Source organism: Oncorhynchus masou, chromosome 6 (assembly GCF_036934945.1).
Source record: "Oncorhynchus masou masou isolate Uvic2021 chromosome 6, UVic_Omas_1.1, whole genome shotgun sequence".
Lineage (NCBI taxonomy): Eukaryota > Metazoa > Chordata > Actinopteri > Salmoniformes > Salmonidae > Oncorhynchus > Oncorhynchus masou.
Window position 1 is genome coordinate 57815509 of NC_088217.1, and position 23744 is coordinate 57839252.

A 23744-nucleotide genomic window follows, 5' to 3' on the forward strand; every position below is an offset into this window, starting at 1 on the left:
CAAATAAAACGTAACTTGTTTTTATGAATTTCTTATTCATTTAAATGACTAGACAAATAGAACGCTAATGTTAGCTAGTTATATAAGAAATATAATTCACATAATTGTCCATTTAAATAACTTTAGCCACTTTAGCTAACATTAGATAGTTAATCCAGAGATTCTTACTTTTTGCCTATATTCGGCAGACACAACCAGATTATCATGACCCTGATGACTGACATGACGCTTGAGAGCGTTAGCGTTTCATTTTTGGGGGGCTAAATACAGGCGAATATATTGATAAACGTCACCTTTAACGATAGACATGGTTATTAAAACGTAAACATACGCGAAACACTTATTTGAAGTGTTTCTAAAATCTACAATGCCGGGATAAAATTAATGGTGGAAAAACGATTATAACCATTTCCGTGTTTGAACGTTAGGTTTTATGGGTATTATGATTTATGCTGTGGTAGGCTATTCTCTTTGGCCCCCCTCATTCCGCGCCCAGTCTCAAAACGTTCTTCCTGGTTTTAACTGAATGTCAAGACACTTGGCTACAAATTGTCAAAAAAGTCAAAAGCAGCCTGGTCAGAGGAGGATGGGGCAACGAATGAGATTCCAGTAGTTTAAGGAAAATTTCAGATTTTGGAAACTTGGCTTTACACAATGAAACACGAATGAGAAGTTGAGAGACAACTGTAAAACATTCAGAAACGCGTATCATCGCAGCAAGAGCCGCTGGCTAGCTTTACAGAAGTGAACTATCTTGAAGAAAACAATGGAGAACAAGGACACAGTACAAATGAGGACACACCCACGCAGGTAATGAATCCGTACAACCTAGTTAAATTGGCTGCAGAAGTTTGTTTCTCCAGTTTGAATATTAGCCTGATCGTGTTGGGTTAATATAAGCTAGCTAAGGGAAACATAGCTAGCTAGCATCTTACAGCGGAGAGACTACCAAGCTCCAACGTTATCAACGAACTGTCTACATGCTTGGTAGTTAGCTGTTACTGCTAGTGTAACATACCTGTTATTGCACCACATAGATATATTTGTAGGAAGATAGTTTGAAATGGCACACCATTGCCTGGCTCCAGATCTGATTGTGTCGTCTTTGCCAACTTCTATCATTCCGCACCTATGGTTGGAGATGGTAAGACAGGGCTGGGGAACACTGGGTCAACAGTTGCTCTTCCCTGATGCCTACTGTCAACTGAAAATGGTGTTAACTACCTACTGTACATAAGCTAATAGCTATACAATGTTGACAAGCAACTAACCTAACAGCAAAAATGCATTTGATTTGGCACGCTGGGGGCTATGAAGCAACGGAGCCCGATTAATTTTCAATTAAAAGAAGGGACGTGGGCGGAAACCATTGGGCGATGCAAGCATGGGCGAAAGAGTGGACCAAAGTTGTTCTCGCGACATCGCGTTGCTATTGACCAATGGAAGCTCACTATAGTTTCCAGCACCTACTAGATTGACTGTTGATACCTAACACTACATAGGGTGCTTGCTAGTACCGACATGAGGGCGAAATTAGCTTGCCTATTCATTTAGTGGATCACTGCTGTAATGTAGCAGGAGTGACAAGGGACACAACCACATAGGCCAACATTATTGGACACATAACTGACGATATACAGTGCCTTAAGAAAGTATTCATACCCCTTGACTTATTCCAAAATAAATTTGCGTTACAGCCTGAATTCAAAATGGATTAAATCAAAAAAAATTCTCTCACCCATATACACACTATACCCAATAATGACAAAGTAAAAACAGATGTTATCAAATTTACTGAAAATTAAATACAGAAATGTAATTTATATATGGGGCTCCTGAGTGGCGCAGCAGTCCAAGGCACTGTATCTCAGTGCAAGAGGTGTCACTAGAGTCCCTGGTTCGAATCCAGGCCCTATTACATACGGTCATGATTGGGATGGGGCTACACACAATTGTCCGGGGTAGGCCGTCATTGTAATTAAAACTGTGTTCTAACTGACTTGCCTAGTTAAATTAAAAAAATATATAGAAGTATTCACGCCCCTGTGTCAGTAGATGTTAGAATCACAATTGAGAGCATCCTGTCGGGCTGTACCACCGCCTGGTACGGCAACTGCAAGGCTCTCCAGAGGGTGGTGCAGTCTGCACAACGAATCACCGGGGGCAAACTACCTGTCCTCCAGGACACCTACAGCATCCGATGTCACAAGAAGGCCAAAAAGATCATCAAGGACAACCATCCGAGCCACTGCCTGTTCACCCCGCTACCATCCAGAATGCGAGGTCAGTACAGGTGCATCAAAAGATGGGACCGAGAGACTGAAAAACAGCGTCTATTTCAAGGCCGTTACTGACACAGAGAGGCTGCTGCCTATATACTGACTCTAGTCACTTTAATATCTTATATCTTAAAAGCACATGTTTTGTCCGCTAAAATAACATCAAATTGATCAGAAATACAGTGTAGACATTGTAAATGTTGTAAATGACCATTGTAGCTGGAAAAGGCAGATTTTTATTTTTGATGGAATATCTACATAGGCGTACAGAGGCACTTTATCAGCAACGATCACTCCTGTGTTCCAATGGCATGTTGTGTTAGCTAATCCAAGTTTATAATTTTAAAAGGCTAATTGATCATTAGAAAACCCTTTTGCAATTGTTAGCACAGCTGAAAACTGTTGTCCTGAATAAAGAACCAATAGAACTGACCTTTTTAAGACAAGTTGAGTATCTGGTTTGAGAAACAGACACCTCACAAGTCCTCAACTGCCAGCTTCATTAAATAGTACCCGCAAAACACCAATCTCAATGTCAACAGTAAAGAAGCGACTCCGGCAGAGTTTCTCTGTCCAGTGTCTGCTCTTTTGCCCATCTTAATCTTTTATTTTTATTAGCCAGTCTCAGATATGGCTTTTTCTTTGCAATGCTGCATAGAAGGCCAGTGTAACAGTATAACTTTAGACCGTCCCCTCGCCAGTAACTTCACAGTTCCTATGCTTCCTGGCTGATGTTTTGGTCACTTTTGAATGCTGGCAGTGCTTTCACTCTAGTGGTAGCATGAGACGGAGTCTACAACCCACACAAGTGGCTCAGGTAGTGCAGCTCATCCAGGATGGCACATCAATGCGAGCTGTGGCAAGAAGGTTTGTTGTGTCTGTCAGCGTAGTGTCCAGAGCATGGAGGCGCTACCAGGAGACAGGCCAGTACATCAGGAGACGTGGAGGAGGCCGTAGGAGGGCAACAACCCAGCAGCAGGACCGCTACCTCAGCCTTTGTGCAAGGAGGAGCAGGAGGAGCACTGCCAGAGCCCTGCAAAATGACCTCCAGCAGGCCACAAATGTGCATGTGTCTGCTCAAACGGTCAGAAACAGACTCCATGAGGGTGGTATGAGGGCCCGATGTCTACAGGTGGGGGTTGTGCTTACAGCCCAACACCGTGCAGGACGTTTGGCATTTGCCAGAGAACACCAAGATTGGCAAATTCGCCACTGGCGCCCTGTGCTCTTCACAAATGAAAGCAGGTTCACACTGAGCACGTGACAGAGTCTGGAGACGCCGTGGAGAACGTTCTGCTGCCTGCAACATCCTCCAGCATGACCGGTTTGGTGGTGGGTCAGTCATGGTGTGGGGTGGCATTTCTTTGGGGGGCCGCACAGCCCTCCATGTGCTCGCCAGAGGTGGCCTGACTGCCATTAGGTACCGAGATGAGATCCTCAGACCCCTTGTGAGACCATATGCTGGTGCGGTTGGCCCTGGGTTCTTCCTAATGCAAGACAATGCTAGACCTCATGTGGCTGAAGTGTGTCAGCAGTTCCTGTAAGAGGAAGGCATTGATGCTATGGACTGGCCCGCCCGTTCCCCAGACCTGAATCCAATTGATCACATCTGGGACATCATGTCTCGCTCCATCCACCAACGCCACGTTGGCGGATGCTTTAGTCCAGGTCTGGGAGGAGATCCCTCAGGAGACCATCCGCCACCTCATCAGGAGCATGCACAGGTGTTGTTAGTGAGGTCATACAGGCACGTGGAGGCCACACACACTACTGAGCCTAATTTTGACTTGTTTTAAGGACATTACATCAAAGTTGGATCAGCCTATAGTGTAGTTTTCCACTTGAATTTTGAGTGTCACTCCAAATCCAGACCTCCATGGGTTGATACATTTGATTTCCATTGATAATTTGTGTGATTTTGTTGTCAGCACATTCAACTATGTAAAGAAAAAAGTATTTTATAAGAATATTTCATTCATTCAGATCTAGGATGTGTTATTTTAGTGTCCCTTTTATTTTTTTGAGCAGTGTATTTATAGGACTATTTCTCTCTACCATTTGTATTTCATATACCTTTGACTATTGGATGTTCTTGTAGGCACTATAGTATTGCCAGTGTAACAGTATAGCTTCTGTACCCATCGCTCCACAAAATCCACGGCCCTTGCAGCGCAATGGGAATAACTACTCCAAATCTAAACGCGAGTGACATTTGAAAAGGTATTAGCGCACACCCAGCTAACGAGCTAGCCATTTCACATTGGTTACACCAGCCATTAGGCTGATAGGCTTGAAGTCATAAACAGCGCTGTGCTTGCGAAGAGCTGCTGGCAAAATGCACTAAAGTGCTCTTTGAATGGATGATTACGGGCCTGCTGCTGCTCAGTCAGACGGCTCTATCAAATCAGACTTTATATATACAGTGGGCAAAAAAGTATTTGGTCAGCCACCAATTGTGCAAGTTCTCCCACTTAAAAAGATGATTTTGTTGTAGGATTTTTAATGCATTTATTTGCAAATTATGGTGGAAAATAAGTATTTGGTCAATAAACTTTTGTTATCTCAATACTTTGCTATATACCCTTTGTTGGCAATGACAGAGGTCAAATGTTTTCTGTAAGTCTTCACAAGGTTTTCAGACACTGTGGCTGGTATTTTGGCCCATCCCTCCATGCAGATCTCCTCTAGAGCAGTGATGTTTTGGGGCTGTTGCTAGGCAACACGGACTTTCAACTCCCTCCAAAGATTTTCTATGGGGTTGAGATCTGGAGACTGGCTAGGCCACTCCAGGACCTTGAAATGCTTCTTATGAAGACACTCCTTCGTTGCCCGGGCGGTGCGTTTGGGATCATTGGCATGCTGAAAGACCCAGCCACTTTTCATCTTCAATGCCCTTGCTGATGGAAGGAGGTTTTAACTCAAAATCTCACGATACATGGCCCCATTCATTCTTTCCTTTACACGGATCAGTCGTTGTGGTCCCTTTGCAGAAAAACAGCCCCAAAAGCATGATGTTTCCACCCCCATGCTTCACAGTAGATATGGTGTTCTTTGGATGCAACTGAGCATTCTTTGTCCTCCAAACACGACGAGTTGAGTTTTTACCAAAAAGTTCTATTTTGTTTTAATCTGACCATATGACATTCTCCGAATCTTCTTCTGGATCATCCAAACGTTCTCTAGCAAACTTCAGATGGGCCTGGACATGTATTGGCTTAAGCAGGGGGACACGTCTGGCACTGCAGGATTTGAGTCCCTGGCGGCGTAGTGTGTTACTGATGGTAGGCTTTGTTACTTTGGTCCCAGCTCTCTGCAGGTCATTCACTAGGTCCCCTGTGTGGTTCTGGGATTTTTGCTCACCGTTCTTGTGATCATTTTGACCCCACGGGGTGAGACCTTTCGTGGAGCCACAGATCGAGGGAGATTATCAGTGGCCATTTCCTAATAATTGCTCCCACAGTTGATTTCTTCAAACCAAGCTGCTTACCTATTGCAGATTGTCTTCCCAGCCTGGTGCAGGTCTACAATGTTGTTTCTGGTGTCCTTTGACAGCTCTTTGGTCTTGGCCATAGTGGAGTTTGGAGTGTGACTGTTTGAGGTTGTGGACAGGTGTCTTTTATACTGATAACAAGTTCAAACAGGTGCCATTAATACAGGTAACGAGTGGAGGACAGAGGAGCCTCTTAAAGAAGTTACAGGTCTGTGAGTGCCAGAAATCTTGCTTGTTTGTAGGTGACCAAATACTTATTTTCCACCATAATTTGCAAATAAATTCATAAAAATTCCTACAATGTGATTTAAAATAAAAAAAAATCTAATTTTGTCTGTCATAGTTGAAGTGTACCTATGATGAAAATTACAGGCCTTTCTCCTATTTTTAAGTGGGAGAACTTGCACAATTTGGTGGCTGACTAAATACTTTCTTGCCCCACTGTAGGACTCGTGGATATAGATACTTTTGTACCCATTTCCTCCAGCATCTTCACAAGGTCCTTTGCTGTTGTTCAGGGATTGATTTGCACTTTTCGCAACAAAGTACGTTCATCTCTAGGAGCCAGAACGTGTCTCCTTCCTGAGCGGTATGACGGCTGTGTGGTCCCATGGTGTTTGTACTTGCGTACTATTGTTTGTACAGATGAACGTGGTACCTTGGCATTTGAAAATTGCTCCCAAGGATGAACCAGACTTGTGGAGGTCTTGGCTGATTTCTTTTGTTTTTCCCATTATGTCAATACATCCACAGGTACACCTCCAATTGACTAAAATTATGTTAGTTTGCCTATCAGATGCTTCTAAAACCATGACATAATTTTATGGAATTTCCCAACCTGTTTAAAGGCACAGTCAACTCAGTGTATGTAAACTTCTGACCCACTGGAATTGTGATACAGTTAATTATAAGTGAAATAATCTGTCTGTAAACAATTGTTTGAAAAATTACTTGTGTCATGCACAAAGTAGATGTCCTAACCGACTTGCCAAAACTATAGTTTGTGAATGAGAAATTTGTCGTTGAAAAACGAGTTTTAATGAATCCAACTTAAGTGTATGTAAACTTCCGACTTCAACTGTATTTCTCAGCCTCCCAGATCAGGAATGCCCCATTCACTCCTTTGTTCCCCGCACAGCAGGCGTACCTGTTGCTGCTGAACAAGAAGACAGAAGGCAACGTAGGTGACAAAGAAGAGGAAGGGAAGGGGGACTCCAAGCTAGGCTGTAAGGATTGGCTCCTCTTCCTAGTATCCTGATGTCTAATGTTCAATCCCAGGAAAATAGACTTTGAACTCTGAGAAAGTCTTCAATCGATGAAGGACATCAGGGAATGCTATGTCTTTGTTTTTACAGAGACCGATCTTACGGACAAAACGCTCAACACTGCTATTCTACCAGACTGCTTTTTCATTTGATGTACGGATCAAATGGTGGCTTCTGGTAAGACTGGGAGGTCGAAGTATGTTTCCTCATCAACAATTCCTGCTGTACCAAAGTTGAAAATATCTCAAGCTCTTGTCCTCCCAACCTGGAGTTTCTGATGCAAAAATGCCGACCCGACTATACTGTATGCCGAGTTCATTCACGTGTGTTATTATCACAGCTGTGTACTTACCTGCAAAAGCAAACACCGAGGCGGCACTCAACAAACTGAACAAGATCGTTAGCCAGCAAGAATCCTCTCCCCCGGAAGCAGTCTATTGTCGTGGATGACTTTAACCAAGCACGTTTAAAGCACATTTTTCCCAAAATATTACCAACATGTATCCTGGCCCACAAGAGGTACCGTCATGCTGGATCACGTACAGTATATACAAACATCTGTGATGCGTAAAAAGCATCCCCCACTTTGGCCAATCAGATCACGTCTGTGTTCCTACTCCCGCCCTACAAGCAGCAACTCAAGAGGGAGCAACCAACACAGAGAATAGCGAGGTGCTGGATAGAGGAGGCAGACTTGGTGCTGTGGGATTGTTTTGAAAATACTGATTGGAATATGTTCAAAGATTCATCCACTCAGGACTCATTCATCAACATCTTCAGTCACAGGCTTTATTAGGAAATGTGTTGATGTTATTGTGGGCACAACAATCTGGACATACCCCAACCAAAATCCCTGGATGAACCAGGCCTCCAGTGTCCGGTCTGGAGCTTGAAGCCAGCTCGAAGCCATGAGCTATGCTTGTCGGCTACTGTGTTAGCAACTTAGTGTTGTCAAAAGCCCTGGTCTGTACTAGAATGCTTATGCAACTTACGATAGCCAACCCCTCCCACCATAAAAAAAATAATGTGCTCAAAAATGTGTTTATAATCAAGTTCAATCCCCACGGTGAGTTATTATTTTTAAGTTTGCTACAAATCGAGACGTGTAATTATAGTGATCCATTTGAACTAGTACAATTATCGTCACACAGACCGATCACGGGCCGGCAGGTACAAGGAGGCTCGCCCTTGTGCACGCTCTTTGCAAGTGCACCTAAGGGGGTGTGGTGTGCTGTCAACGAGCCTGTCAACGAGCCTGTCAAGTGGAGATTTATGGGCTGAACCAATGTCTATGGGGCTGACATGGTTTTAATGTCTATGGGCTGACGGAGGATGACAGTGCGGAGAATGGCGATGTAATGGGCTCTCACTGTTTTTGAAATATCTATTTAGTATGCGATTAAAATTTAATCCATTTAGAATTCAATTTATTTATGATGACGTTGCAGTTTCACAAATGATATACTAAAATCATTAAAAAAATACAGAATTGAGATGAAATAATTGTTATTTATATATATGCTAGTCCACTTTATTCTGAGGTAATTCAATCTAGCCAAACTGAGTTGTGATCAGTTGTTGTGATGGTAGCCCATTAACTTTTTATTTTCAGGTGGAAGGATCATGGTCATATGATGTCTAGACTAGATAGATAGGGAGTCTAATCTTTATTTTTTTCTGGTAGTCAGTTGTAATTCTGATTGTCATGCTTAATATTTACAGTCCGTGTTGTATTACAATGTTGACCTGGTAAGGCTGAGCTTTGAAATTAACCTTCTGCTGCAAAAGCTTAACAGTTGGCTAGCATCTGGTTCATAGACATTAAAACAAGGTTGACTTTCTCAGGCAGAATGAAAACGACTGCATCGACCGTGATCCTTTGCTAGTTACGGCCACTTTCACCATGATCCTTAGCAAAAACATTGTTGGTGCCATTCAGCCCCACTCAGTAATATGGCGTGCTTCAAATTCAAATACTTACGGCTTCATGCACCATCTGGAGTTGAAGACAGCGCTCACGTCATCCACGTATTCCTATCACTATCTACTAGTTTTAATGTCTATGGGATGAGCGGAGATATCCGTACCATGCTGAGAGCCCGTACTGTAGCATTCAATGTCATCAGAAAGAACTCTGACTCAGTAGTGCACGATGTGTACAAGGCAAGCAGGAACGAGCTCTGCAAACCCATTAGGGATGCAAAAAGACCTCCGACTCAAACTTGAGTTGATGTTCGACAACTGACTCGGCATGTGGCAAGGACTACAGATTATCATGGGCAAATGCAAATCCAGCTGCCTGGTGCCTACCGACGCCTCCCTCCCAGACAAGCTCAACACATTCTATGCTCGATTCGAGACAGATTTTTTTTTTTATAATGCCCTTCTGACATCAGCTGATATCTCAAAGTGCTGTACAGAAACCCAGCCTAAAACCCCAAACAGCAAGCATTGCAGGTGTAGAAGCACAGTGGCTAGGAAAAACTCCCCTAGAAAGGCCAGAACCTAAGAAGAAACCTAGAGATGAACCAGGCTATGAAGGGTGGGCAGTCCTCTTCTGGCTGTGCCAGGTGGAGATTATAACAGAATATGGCCAAGATGTTCAAATGTTCATAGATGACCAGCAGGGTCAAATAATAATAATCACAGTGGTTGTTGAGGGTGCAACAGGTCAGCACCTCAGGAGTAAATGTAAGTTGGCTTTTCATAGCTGATCATTCAGAGTATCTCTACCGCTCTTGCGGTCTCGAGAGAGTTGAAAACAGCAGGTCTGGGACAGGCAGCACGTCCGGTGAACAGGTCAGGGTTCCATAGCCGCAGACAGAACAGTTTAAACTGGAGCAGCAGCATGGACAGGGGACAGAAAGAAGTCATCAGGCCAGATAGTCCTGAGGCATGGTCCTCCAAGAGAAAGAAAGAAAGAAAGAAAGAAAGAGAATTAGCGAGAGCATACTTAAATTCACACAGGACACCGGATAAGACAGGAGAAATTCTCCAAATATAACAGACTGACCCTAGCCCCCTACACAAACTACTGCAGCATAAATACTGGAGACTGAGACAGGAGGGGTCGGGAGACACTCTGGCCCCATCCGACGATACCCCCAGACAGGGCCAAACAGGCCGGATATAATCCCACCCACTTTGCCAAAGCACAGCCTCCACACCACTAAAGGGATACCTTCAACCACCACCTTACCATCCTGAGACTAGGCAGAGTACAGCCCACAAAGATCTCCGCCACGGAACAACCCAAGGGGGGGCCAACCTAGACAGGAAGATCACATCAGTGACTCAACCCAATCAAGTGACGCATCCCTCCTAGGGACAGCATGGAAGAGCACCAGTAAGCCAGTGACTCAGCCCCTGTAATAGGGTTACAGGCAGAGAATCCCAGTGAAGACAGTGGAACCAGCCAGGCAGAGAGAGCAAGGGCGGTTCGTTGCTCCAGTGCCTTTTCATTCACCGTCACACTCCTGGGCCAGACTACACTCAATCATAGGACCTACTGAAGAGATGAGTCTTCAATAAAGATTTTAAGGTTGAGACCGAGTCTGCGTCTGCGTCTATCACATGGGTAGGCAGACCATTCCATAAAAATGGAGCTCTATAGGAGAAAGCCCTGCCTCCAGCTGTTTGCTTAGAAATTCTAGCAACAATTTGGAGGCCTGCGTCTTGTGACTGTAGCGTACGTGTAGGTATGTACGGCAGGACCAAATTGGAATGATCGGTAGGAGCAAGCCCATGCAATGCTTTGTAGGTTAGCAGTAAAACCTTGAAATCAGGCCTTGCCTCAACAGAAAGTCAGTGTAGAGAGGCTAGCACTGGAGTAATATGATCATCATTTTTGGTTCTAGTCAAGATTCTAGCAGCCGTGAAGTTTAACTGAAGTTTAACTGAAGTTTATTTAGTGCTTTATCCAGGTAGCCGGAAAGCAGAGCATTGCAGTAGTCTAACCTAGAAGTGACAAAAGCATGGATGAATTTTTCTGCATCATTTTTGGACAGAAAGTTTCAGATTTTTGAAATGTTATGTAGATGGAAAAAGCTGTTCTTGAAACAGTCTTGATATGTTCGTCAAAAGAGAGATCGCCGAGGTCCTTCAGTTTTATTTGAGACAACTGTACAACAATCAAGATTAATTGTCAGATTCAACAGAAGATCTATTTGTTTCTTTGGACCTACAACTAGCATCTCTGTTTTGTCCAAGTTTAAAAGTAGAACATTTGCAGCCATCCACTTCCTTATGTCTGAAACAGGCTTCCAGCGAGGGCAATTTTGTGTTTCATTTAAATGTACAGCTGTGTGTCATCCGCATAGCAGTGAAAGTTAACATTCTGAATTACATCACCAAGAGGTAAAATACACAGCTCAAACAAATAAAGGGAACACTAAAATAACATATCCTAGACCTGAAAGAATTAAATATTCTTATTAAATACTTTTTTCTTTACATAGTTGAATGTGCTGACAACAAAATCACACAAAAATGATCAATGGAAATCAAATTTATCAACCCATGGAGGTCTGGATTTGGAGTCACGCTCAAAATTAAAGTGGAAAACCACACTACAGGCTGATCCAACTTTGATGTAATGTCCTTAAAACAAGTCAAAAGGAGGCTCAGTAGTGTGCGTGGCCTCCACGTGCCTGTATGAACTCCCTACAACGCCTGGGCATGCTCCGGAAAACTTTTAATTGAATACTCACAAAGCCGCTGGCCCAGATGGCATCCCTGACGCGTCCTCAGTGTGTGTGCTGACCAGCTGGCTGACGTCTTCTTGGACATCTTCAAACTTTCCCTGTCCCAGGCTGTAGTCCAAACCTGCTTCAAGGAAACCACCAATGAAAAACAAGATGACATGCCCAAATGACCATTGCCCCTTCTCACTCACCCCAGTCATAATGAAGTGCTTTGAGAGGCTGGTCATTTCCCACATCAAGTCCAGCATGCCGGGCAAACTGGACTTGCTATAATTTGCCTGTCGCTCCAACAGATCCATGGAAGATGCCATTTTTATCGCTGTTCACACTGCCATAACACATCCGGACATGAGGAACACCTATGTGAGAATGCTGTTCATTTACTACTGTTCAGTATTCAACACTGTTGTTCCCTCCAAGCTCAGAACCCTTGGTCTGGACACCGCCCTCTATAACGATCCTGAATTTCCTGACGGGCAGACCACAGGCTGTGAGGATTGGCAACAACACCTCCTCTCCACTGACTCTTAACATAGGGGCCCCCCAGTGGTGTGTCCTCCCTCCGATCCAAACGGTCCCAGATGTGCTAAATGGGATTGAGATCCGGGCTCTTCGCTGGCCATGGCAGAACACTAACACTCCTGTTTTGCAGGAAATCACGCACAGAACGAGCAGTATGGCTGGTGGCATTGTAATGCTGGAGGGTCATGTCAGGATGAGCCTGCAGGAAGGGTACCACATGAGGGAGGAGGATGTCTTCACTGTAACGCACAGCGTGTGACACGCCACCCCAGACCTTGACGGACCCACCAGCTCCAAATCGATCCCGCTCTAGAGTACAGGCCTCGGTGTAACGCTCATTCCTTCGACGATAAACACGGGTCCGACCATCACCCCTGGTGAGACTAAACCGCGACTTGTCATTGAAGAGCACTTTTTGCCAGTCCTGTCTGGTCCAGCGACGGTGGGATTGTGCCCATAGGCGACGTTGTTGCCGGTGATGTATGGTGAGGACCTGTCTTACAACAGGCCTGTTGCGGACAGTCTGAGCACTCATGGAGGGATTGTGCGTTTTTTGTGTAACTCAGGCAGTTATTATTGCCATCATGTACCTGTCCCACAGGTGTGATGTTTGGATGTACCTATCCTGTGCAGGTGTTAGGCGTGGTCTGCCACTGCGAGGATGATCAGCTGTCCGTCTTGCCTCCTTGTAGTGCTGTCTTAGGCATCTCACAGTATGGACATTGCAATGTATTGCCCTGTCCACATCTGCAGTCCTCATGCCTCCTTGCAGCATGCCTAAGGCACGTTCACGCAGAGGAGCAGGGACCCTGGGCATCTTTCTTTTGGTGAGTCAATAGAAAGGCTTCTTTAGTGTCCTAAGTTTTCATAACTGTGACCTTAATTACCTACCTGTTGGTAAGCTGTTAGTCTTAACTTCTGTTCCACAGGTGCATGTTCATACATGTTTTATGGTTCATTGAGGAAACATGGGAAACAGTGTTTAAACCCTTTACAATGAAGAGCTGTGAAGTTATTTGGATTTTTACTAATTGTCTTTGAAAGACAGGGTCCTAAAAAGGGATGTTTCTTTTTTTTTGCTGAGTTTACACACACACACACATACATTCAGGCAATACACCCATCACAGCTGCTGCTACCGGACTCTTATTATGATTGCAAAATTAACACTTTCCCTCCAATCCCCCCTTGCCAAAAACACATGTAAATTATTTGTTCCTTCCGGTATTATACTTATGATAAAATGTTTAATCTATTTATACTGAGCCATTTACTTTGTATCTTTTATTTCTTGTTGTTGCTTTGTCGAGGAGGAACCTGCAAGTAAGCATTTCAATTGAACACCATGTGTATCCTGTACATATGACTAATAACAATTTGAAACTTTCTCCACCCTACAGGCAGCTAAAGAAGCTCAGTGAAGACAGTTTAACCAAGCAGCCAGAGGAAGTCTTTGATGTGCTAGAGAAACTTGGTGAAGGGTGAGTCCTGGACGTGTTTTGTTATGGACAGTTGGGGCTGAAATGCCATGTTTCAGTTCTGAGAAGCACCGCTATATCTCTCTGACTTACATTAGACTCAAGGAAGAAGAGCAACATAACACCACGTCATACGTGTCACTCAAGCATCAAGCTGCTTCCTTGTTTCCTGTTACTCAACTTTGTTAGTGTTTGTGATTAACATGCCCTCTTGTGTTGCGTCATAAATGACAGCTGATCGGTGTATGAGTAAGTTGTGCTGCACGAGTCACTGTACTGCTCCTTACTGATGTTAGGTTCTAGTTTTCAGAGTAAAAACTCTACGGACACTGTCAAAGCACAACCAAGTTTATTCTTCCAATAGGATCAAAACACCTGCATTAGACAAACATTTTCACACAAAATTGATATTTTTTAACCCTTTCTCCTAGGCTGAGTCTCCTCCTGCCCATCTGAACAAACATGGTATCTTTACTGCTAGGCATGAAACTAAGTAATACGGACATAAACTTTTCTTTCTCCCTTAACGTGACCTGGCCTCGATCCCCTTCATCACTAATCCATGGCTCTCTGCCCTTATTAATGCCTGCCACGTGATCGCTTCCCTGCACATTCCAAGTTTAATTTCACACACTATATACCTTCCTCCTACAGATAACCATTAACTTCTGGTGTCGACCCTCTAAACCTAAGCTCTCCCTCAGTGACATGAATACGTATATTTCATATTCTCAGAACCCAACAGTCCCTCCTGAACAATACCTTCCTACTGTTCAATTTACAGTTGAAGTCGGAAGTTTACATACACTTAGGTTAGAGTTATTAAAATTCGTTTTTCAACCACTCCACAAACTTCTTGTTAACAAACTATAGTTTTGGCAAGTCTGTTAGTACATCTACTTTGTGCATGACACAAGTAATTTTTCCAACAATTGTTTACAGACAGATTATTTCACTTATAATTCACTGTATCACAATTCCAGTGGGTCAGAAGTTTACATACACTAAGTTGACTGTGCCTTTAAACAGGTTGGAAAATTCCATAAAATGATGTCATGGCTTTAGAAGCTTCTAAAAGGCTAATTGACATGATTGTGAGTCAATTGGAGGTGTACCTGTGGATGTATTTCAAGGCCTACCTTGAAACTCAGTGCCTCTTTGCTTGACATCATTGGAAAATTAAAAGAAATCAGCCAAGACCTCAGAAAAAACATTGTAGACTTCCACAAGTCTGGTTCTTCCTTGGGAGCAATTTCCAAATGCCTGAAGGTACCAGATGAAGGTATGTTCATCTGTACAAACAATAGTACGCAAATATAAACACCATGGGACCACACAGCCGTCATACCGCTCAGGAAGGAGATGTGTTCTTTGTTGCAAATAGTACAAATCATCAATCCCAGAACAACAGAAAAGAACCTTGTGAAGATGCTGGAGGAAACGGGTACAATAGTATCTATATCCACAGTAAAACGAGTCCTATATTGATGTAACCTGAAAGGCTGCTCAGCAAGGAAGAAGCCACTGCTCCAAAACAAGCCAGACTACGGTTTGCAACTGCACATGGGGACAAAGATCATACTTTTTTGAGAAATGTCCTCGGGTGTGATGAAACTAAAATGGAACTGTTTGGCCATTGTTATGTTTGGAAGGAAAAAGGGGGAGGCTTGCAAGCCAAAGAACACCATCCCAACCGAAGTACGGGAGTGGTAGCGTCATGGTGTGGGGGTGCATTGCTGCAGGAGGGACTGGTGCACTTCACAAAATAGATGGCGTCATGAGGGAGTAAAATTGTGGATATATAAGCAACATCTCAAGACAACAGTCAGGAAGTTAAAACTTGGTTGCGAATGGGTCTTCCAAATGGACAATGACCCCAAGCATACTTTCAAATTTTTGGCAAAATAGCTTAAGGACAACAAAGTCAAGGTATTGGAGTGGCCATCACAAAGCCCAGACCTCAATCCTATAGAACATTTGTGCGCAGAACTGAAAAAGCTTGTGCGAGCAAGAAGGCCTACAAACCTGACTCAGTTTCACCAGCTCTGTCAGGAGGAATGGGCCAAAATTCACCCAACTTATTGTGGGAAGCTTGTGGAAGGCTACCCAAAACGTTTGACCCAAGTTAAACAGTTTAAAGGCAATGCTACCAAATACTAATTGAGTGTATGTAAACTTCTGACCCACAGGGAATGTGGTGAAATAAATAAAAGCTGAAATAAATAATTCTCTCTACTATTATTCTGATATTTTAAATGTCAGGAATTGTGAAAGACTTACATTTAAACTTAGCCAAATAGTTTAAATGTATTTGGCTAAGGTGTATGTAAACTTCTGACTAAAACTGCAAATAAACTTGTAAATTACTTGTAAATGGACAAACAATGATAATAAAACATGAACACAAAATTAACATAGCATTCACAGTGAGGTTTACATTCTCAGAGACTTATGGCCTCTGTTCTATGATCACACAATCTTATTTCCATCTCTCATAGAACACTGATAATAACGTGTCCACTGGATCCGTTGACTTCTCCCAGTTCAACATTCTCCTTCTGGTTCCTAAGAGAGTTATAGCACAAGACTTGCAACGCAACGAGAAACACAAAACATAACGGTATTAACAATGTGGTAAGCTATGCATAATTATATATGCATGCAAACCCAAAGTTTAATAACATGACAATTCTCATTCTCTATTCACCTGACTATGCCTTCAGAATACTTTTCTGCTGAGTTCGACAAAAATGAAAGCCCTAAAAAGCCACCTTATGCTTTGGCCCAGTCTTCCCCGTTAGACCACTGGATCCAAGAGGTGTTCCCAAGCCAAGTTATTCTCACTTTGCTCCCCACCTCTCCTTTGACACCTGATAGGCACATTACCTGAGACAAGTGCTTAACTCTAATCAACGCTACATCCACTTCAGGTAACTCAGCACTGTATAGACTTTTTTTTATTTTACCTTTATTTAATTAGGCAGGTCAGTTAAGAACAAATTCTTATTTTCAATAACTGCCTAGGAACAGTGGGTTAACTGCCTGTTCAGGGGCAGAACAACAGATTTGTACCTTGTCAGCTCTGGGATTCGAACTTGCAACCTTTCGGTTACTAGTCCAATGCGCTAACCACTAGGCTACCCTGCCGACTTTCACATCTATGCCTTCAAAATGTTGTTTAGAATACGATTACCCCAACATCTATGCTTTTCATGTGATGCATTAACCAATACAGCAGCTAACCCAACTACGATGTTTAAAGTAGCTAGTCTCTAGTCTCTCTCTCTTTAGCTCCGCTTCCTCTGTCATGGCGTTTTCAAGCTCACCCATTATTCAGCTGAACCTTACATCTCGTGAGAACTATGCATCCACTGAGGAGAGACATGACGATCTTCACCGCTGCAGGTGCTATAAGGAGTACTGTGTGTGGACCAGACCAACGCTGTCCCAACACCCCCACCTGGTGTATCTTGATGTACAATCAATCTCCAGAATTCAGTCCGTGCCCTCGGTTATCTCCTGTTCCTCATGTGCTGCTTTCACCTGAGGATATACACACTGCGATGCATGGGTTACGTCCTGACAACATACATAGACTCCCCCCTTATGGCCAAATTACTCATCGGTCTCCCAATTACCAGCTACCAATTCCATGTGGCATGAGTCCTCATAAACTGATATCCCAACAATGCTACTAAAGTGTTCTTCTACGGACACTATGAAAGCTTAACCAAGTTTATTCAATACGGCTGCATCAGACAAAGACATTTTCACACAAGCGCTGATATTTAACCATTTCTCATAGGCTGAGTATCCTCCTACACATCTGTACATTGTTCTTTACTGCTAGGTAGAACACTAAGTGATACAGACCATAAATGTTTTTATTTCTCCCTTAAGGCGAACTGACCTCAATCCCCGGCTCTCTCCCCTTCTCAATGCCTGCCACGTGTAATCACTTCCTTGCACTCAACACATTCCAAGCTTAGTTGCACCCACTATATACCTTCCTCCTATAACCCTTAACTTCTGGTGAAGACCCCCTAAACTTCAGCACTCCCTCTGACAAAAGTGTATTTCATATTCTCAGAACCCAACAAAAGTAACCCCTACTACTACTAACATGGCCCATGACTATAGCCTCTTTCAATTACTGTCCCTACAGTGACTGCCGTGAGAATACCTGATGCATGTAATCTGTCAAGTGTTTGCCGGCTGTTCGAAATTGGGAAAGCGATTTTAATGAGTTGGAAGTATATGCAATCTAACAAAACTCTTGAGTCACAGGTTTCTTGAAAGTTTACTATGGTGTCTGAAATGCCAACACTATCTCTTCTACTCTCACCATGATCTGGGTATGTGTAACTTTCAATTTAACTTCATAGTCCCAATATTGCACAGTTAGCTGTCCTCCCTCCTATGAGCTATTTCCTGTAACAATATACATAGTCTCTGGGAATGATACCCCTCTATCACCACAACCTTAATTTATGAGCCCCAACAGATCACCACAAACACATTCCATCCCATCTTAACTGCCCTATGTAAACATTTTGTCTCAACCACAGGCCTCATGTGTACCTCGCCTTCTACCTCAGATACTATTCTACCTAACCCGTAACACAATGGTCACTACTCCTAATGTACTTATAAAGTTATAAACATACTAAAACATTCTCAAATAATTAGTCAATATACATCAGTCCCTCCTCTAGAACAATGATCACTCTTATGTTCCACGAAACCTAAAAACATTAAAAAGGAAAGAGGGGGGAAAAAGTATGTTTAATAACTCCCCCCTCTCTTGATGTTACTAAAACTAGGGAAAGAACCGTCCATCCGTTACGTTCTATGCCCATGTGATGCTGGTCTCCATACCCTCTCCTTCATTTTCATCCTTGGGTGTTATCGCAAACAGACTATGAGCCATGAACCATATCATCCAGCAATCTATATGTATTGATGTTATTTAACATTAAAATTATGATGACATGGGAAAACAAAAGAAAATGAAAAAACCTTCATGGTTGACCCAAGCTATCATCCAGTAAATTCTCTAATAACCTCCCTGCCAGAGGATACTTAAAGATATGGTTTCTAGATCCTCCCTAGGCCTAATAAATTTGAGCAATGCCCCCACCCCTCACCATTTGAAAGCAACTCTCTTGATGTATCCAAATTATAACAAAAATATTTTATAAATTATCCAACCCAAATTCTGAATGACAGTCCTTAGTGCTTACTTTGACTTTATGACTCGATTTTCAAGCTCCTCAACTTAGCACACATCATCTCTGTTGGAATGTACATTTATAAACAGTACCTTTTTTTGCCCAGTAAGAACTCTTCTCATTACAGCTCCCCTGTTTTCCTGTCGCAAGTGGCCTGGAGTTAGGTTCTAATGTTTCAGAGTAAATAACTCAAGGACACTAGAGAAGCTTAACCAAGTTTAATTCTTCCCAAAGGGTCGTTACTGCTGTAATTCAGACTAAGACATGTTCCCATCATCACAAGTGTATATATACTCCACTTTCAACACCCCTCCTCTCCAAACCTTGTATCTTATGGTTCAACAGGAAGAGGGTAACGGGATAATAAATCCCCCTTCAGGGGATCTGACCTGACCTCCTTACCTCAACCCCTCCTTCGCCGAATCCACAGATGGCCTCTCGAATCACCTATCGCATTCCCATGACTTCCTCCCGTCCACCCAGCACATTCTACAGCCACTCTGTCTTACTACAGAGAACCATTAACTTCTCACTCCTTTATATACTATGCGTCTGATCTATCATGTCTTTAATATCTCAATGTTCAAAGTTTACCCCGAATCCAACACTGTTAATGAAAGATCGGTATCTCAGTGCATACTTAGTCTAAATTGTTTGCAGTGTGTAGACCCCCCCTTCTCCCTCACTTATCATTCTAGCCAGTTTTCTTCAGATAGCGTCACAGTTCATCTTCCCAACGGCACATGTAACTCTTGCCTGTCACATTTGATGGCCTTTGATACTGTCCCGATTTCAATATCCAAATAGATACATCCGTTTTTCCCACGTACACGAGTCTCTCATCTGAGCCGCTATCACCATCCTCTCTGGTCCATTTCTCCCACCAGCACCCAGGAACAATAGAGAAATGTGTATGATATTTCCCTCCACGCTTACTCAACATGCGTGGTCTCAGGACTCTGCTGCACTCCTGCTGCCGGTACCCAGGTTAATGGCTCGGACTCAGTGTTAAAAATCACTGTCGCATTGAACGCCTTTGTCACACGTTGGCCACAAACACACACTGTTTGTGGCCAAATTATTCCTACATGCATTGACACCATCTGACGTCACCTTCCATGATGAAAACAACACTTAAGTTAAATTAATTTCTGTTTCAGGAAATCCAGACAAGCATTGACTATATGACAAATTATTACATTCCCAATTTCTTAATAACATTATCTCTGCGACAAACATCAAAGAGCATAACATACTGTTACTGTTTGAAACCACTTTCAAAATTAGGTCATACTCCCGTATTTTACTGGCGACCTCTCGGAAGAGTTACCAGATCAGGAAGTTAGCACCCTAACCCATCGGGGAGTCACACACTCCAGTAGACCCAATCTGGTGAAGTTTGTATCGAAAAAAGACAAAAATGAAATCAGCAATACACATATCACAATCCATTTGGAGTAACTGTCATCCCTTATTAACATATATTTTTCCTTCTATATGCAGACGGAACAAATTATATTTGTATATTTACCAGGGCCCTGGTAACTGGTAATTTCCCCTTTGAACCCATGATTCACATCATGAATCAAAAATAAACTAATATTTCCTTATGGAGTTGTCTCATTAAGTAATGGTAGAATAGAGACTGGTGTTTCTCATTCATTTTATAATTATATCCCACCTGTTTCAATAATTTCAATTGAGATTGATCAGGCCTCACCAGAAAGCATTTGACACCATTAAATATTTCCTCTCCCTTTTCTTTCCCTGTCCTTCAGAAACCCTTTAAACATTTCAAACATTTCCATCCTTCTGCATACCCAATTTTAAAACCAAATTGAAAAGACCCCACTAAATACACTGCTCAAAAAAATAAAGGGAACACTAAAATAACACACCCTAGATCTGAATAAATGAAATATTCTTATTAAATACTTTTTTTCTTTACATAGTTGAATGTGCTGACAACAAAATCACACATAAATTATCAATGGAAATCAAATTTATCAACCCATGGAGGTCTGGATTTGGAGTGACACTCAAAATTAAAGTGGAAAACCACACTATAGGCTGATCCAAATTTGATGTAATGTCCTTAAAACAAGTCAAAATGAGGCTCAGTAGTGTGTGTGGCCTCCACGTGTCTGTATGACCTCCCTAAAACACCTGGGCATGCTCCTGATGAGGTGGCGGATGGTCTCCTGGGGGATCTCCTCCCAGACCTGGACTAAAGCATCCGCCAACTCCTGGACAGTCTGTGGTGTGGCGTTGGTGGATGGAGCGAGACATGGAGCGAGACATGATGTCCCAGATGTGCTCAATTGGATTCAGGTATGGGGAACGGGCGGGCCAGTCCATAGCATCAATGCCTTCCTCTTACAGGAACTGCTGACACACTCCAGCCACATGAGGTCTAACATTGTCTTGCATTAGGATGAACCCATGGCCAACCGCACCAGCATATGGTCTCACAAGGGGTCTGAGGATCTCCTCTCGGTACCTAATGGCAGTCAGGCTACCTCTGGCGAGCACATGGAGGGCTGTGCGGCCCACCAAAGAAATGCCACCCCACATCATGACTGACCCACCACCAAACCGGTCATGCTGGAGGATGTTGCAGGCAGCAGAACGTTCTCCACGGCGTCTCCAGACTCTGTCACGTGCTCAGTGTGAACCTGCTTTCATCTGTGAAGAGCACAGGGCACCAGTGGCGAATTTGCCAATCTTGGTGTTCGCTGGCAAATGCCAAACGTCCTGCACGGTGTTGGGCTGTAAACAACCCCCACCTGTGGACGTCGGGCCCTCATACCATCATCTGTTTCTGACCGTTTGAGCAGACACATGCACATTTGTGGCCTGCTGGAGGACATTTTGCAGGGCTCTGGCAGTGCTCCTCCTGCTCCTCCTTGCAAGGCGGAGGTAGCGGTCCTGCTGCTGGGTTGTTGCCCTCCTACGGCCTCCTCCACGTCTCCTGATGTACTGGCCTGTCTCCTGGTAGCGCCTCCATGCTCTGGACACTACGCTGACTGACACACCAAACCTTCTTGCCACAGCTCGCATTGATGTGCCATCCTGGATGAGCTGCACTACCTGAGCCACTTGTGTGGGTTGTAGACTCCGTCTCATGCTACCACTAGAGTGAAAGCACCGCCAGCATTCAAAAGTGACCAAAACATCAGCCAGGAAGCATAGGAACTGAGAAGTGGTCTGTGGTTACCACCTGCAGAACCACTCCTTTTTTGGGGGTGTCTTGCTAATTACCTATAATTTCCACCTGTTGTCTAATCCATTTGCACAACAGCTTGTGAAATGTATTGTCAATCAGTGTTGCTTTCATTTCACAGAAGTGCGATTGACTTGGAGTTACATTGTGTTGTTTAAGTGTTCCCTTTATTTTTTTTGAGCAGTGTATATCCCACGTTATCAACACCACTTAACGCATATTCACAACCGGTAAGTTGTATTTGTGTGTGTGTGTGGTAAACCGAAGGTCAAAAACACATGAACAAGCTTTACCAATCTGGGAACTCCGTTTATGGTCTAATCCAGATACTTTCATACTTAAAACTGCCAAAAATCACTAACTGCTCTCCCCTAGACCACAGTCTCCGGGAATATTCCAACGAGCGATAATGAAACCCCCTCTCCTGGAAAAGAAAGTGTACATTTCGTTAACATTCCCTATGCTACATTTTAATTAGCAATCCACAAGTATTAATTACAAACCAAACATGATAACGGTAAATCCACTTTCCTTACTACAATCATCAAACGTTTGTTTTAATCTCCCCATCGTCTATGTATCCTTTATTATGCATGTACTATTCTCCATAAACACTGCACCACAATGTTCATGAACTAACAAAAAAAATTAAAGTTCATTTTCGGTATCAAATCAAAGTTGTCACGTGCGCCAAATACAACAGTTGTACAGTCGTGACCAAAAGTTTTGAGAATGACATATATTAATTTCCACAAAGTTTGCTGCTTCAGTGTCTTTAGATATTTTTGTCAGATGTTACTATGGAATGCTGAAGTATAATTACAAGCATTTCATAAGTGTCAAATGCTTTCATTGACAATTACAAGAAGTTGATGCAAAAAGTCAATATTTGCAGTGTTGACCCTTCTTTTTCAACCTATGAAATCCGGCCTGGCATGTGGTCAATTAACTTCTGGGCCGCATCCTGACTGATGGCAGTCCATTCTTGCATAATCAATACTTGGAGTTTGTCAGAATTTGTGGGTTTTTGTTTGTCCACTGGCCTCTTGAGGATTGACCACAAGTTCTCAATAAGATTGAGGTCTGGGGAGTTTCCTGGCCATGGACCCAAAATATTGATGTTTTGTTCCCCGAGCCACTTACAGTGGGGCAAAAAAGTATTTAGTCAGCCATCAATTGTGCAAGTTCTCCCACTTAAAAATATGAGAAAGGCCTGTAATTTTCATCATAGGTACACTTCAACTATGACAGACAAAATGAGAAAAAAATCCAGAAAATCACATTGTAGGATTTTAATTGAATTTATTTTCAAATTATGGTGGAAAATACGTATTTGGTCACCTACAAACAAGCAAGATTTCTGGCTCTCACAGACCTGTAACTTCTTCTTTAAGAGGCTCCTCTGTCCTCCACTCGTTTCCTGTATTAATGGCACCTGTTTGAACTTGTTATCAGTATAAAAGACACCTGTCCACAACCTCAAACAGTCACACTCCAAACTCCACTATGGCCAAGACCAAAGAGCTGTCAAAGGACACCAGAAACAAAATTGT

General features: G+C 43.0%; 1 protein-coding gene across 4 annotated transcripts in view; it reads left to right on the forward strand.

The window, feature by feature from the left end:
* Positions 1 to 483: 483 nt before the first annotated feature.
* LOC135542343 (serine/threonine-protein kinase 4-like) overlaps positions 484 to 23744 on the forward strand; it is a 67775-nt gene continuing 44514 nt past the window's right edge. For 2 of the 4 annotated variants that reach the window (XM_064969242.1, XM_064969240.1), the window contains exons 1-3: positions 484 to 810; positions 2056 to 2283; positions 13660 to 13740. In XM_064969242.1, the coding sequence (XP_064825314.1) occupies positions 2201 to 2283; positions 13660 to 13740 (164 nt within the window). In that variant the 5' untranslated portion in view covers positions 484 to 810; positions 2056 to 2200. Of the gene's footprint in view, positions 811 to 2055; positions 2284 to 13656; positions 13741 to 16235; positions 16372 to 23744 lie in introns of those variants that run through there. The other 2 variants (XM_064969241.1, XM_064969243.1) reach the window with 2 other exon arrangements.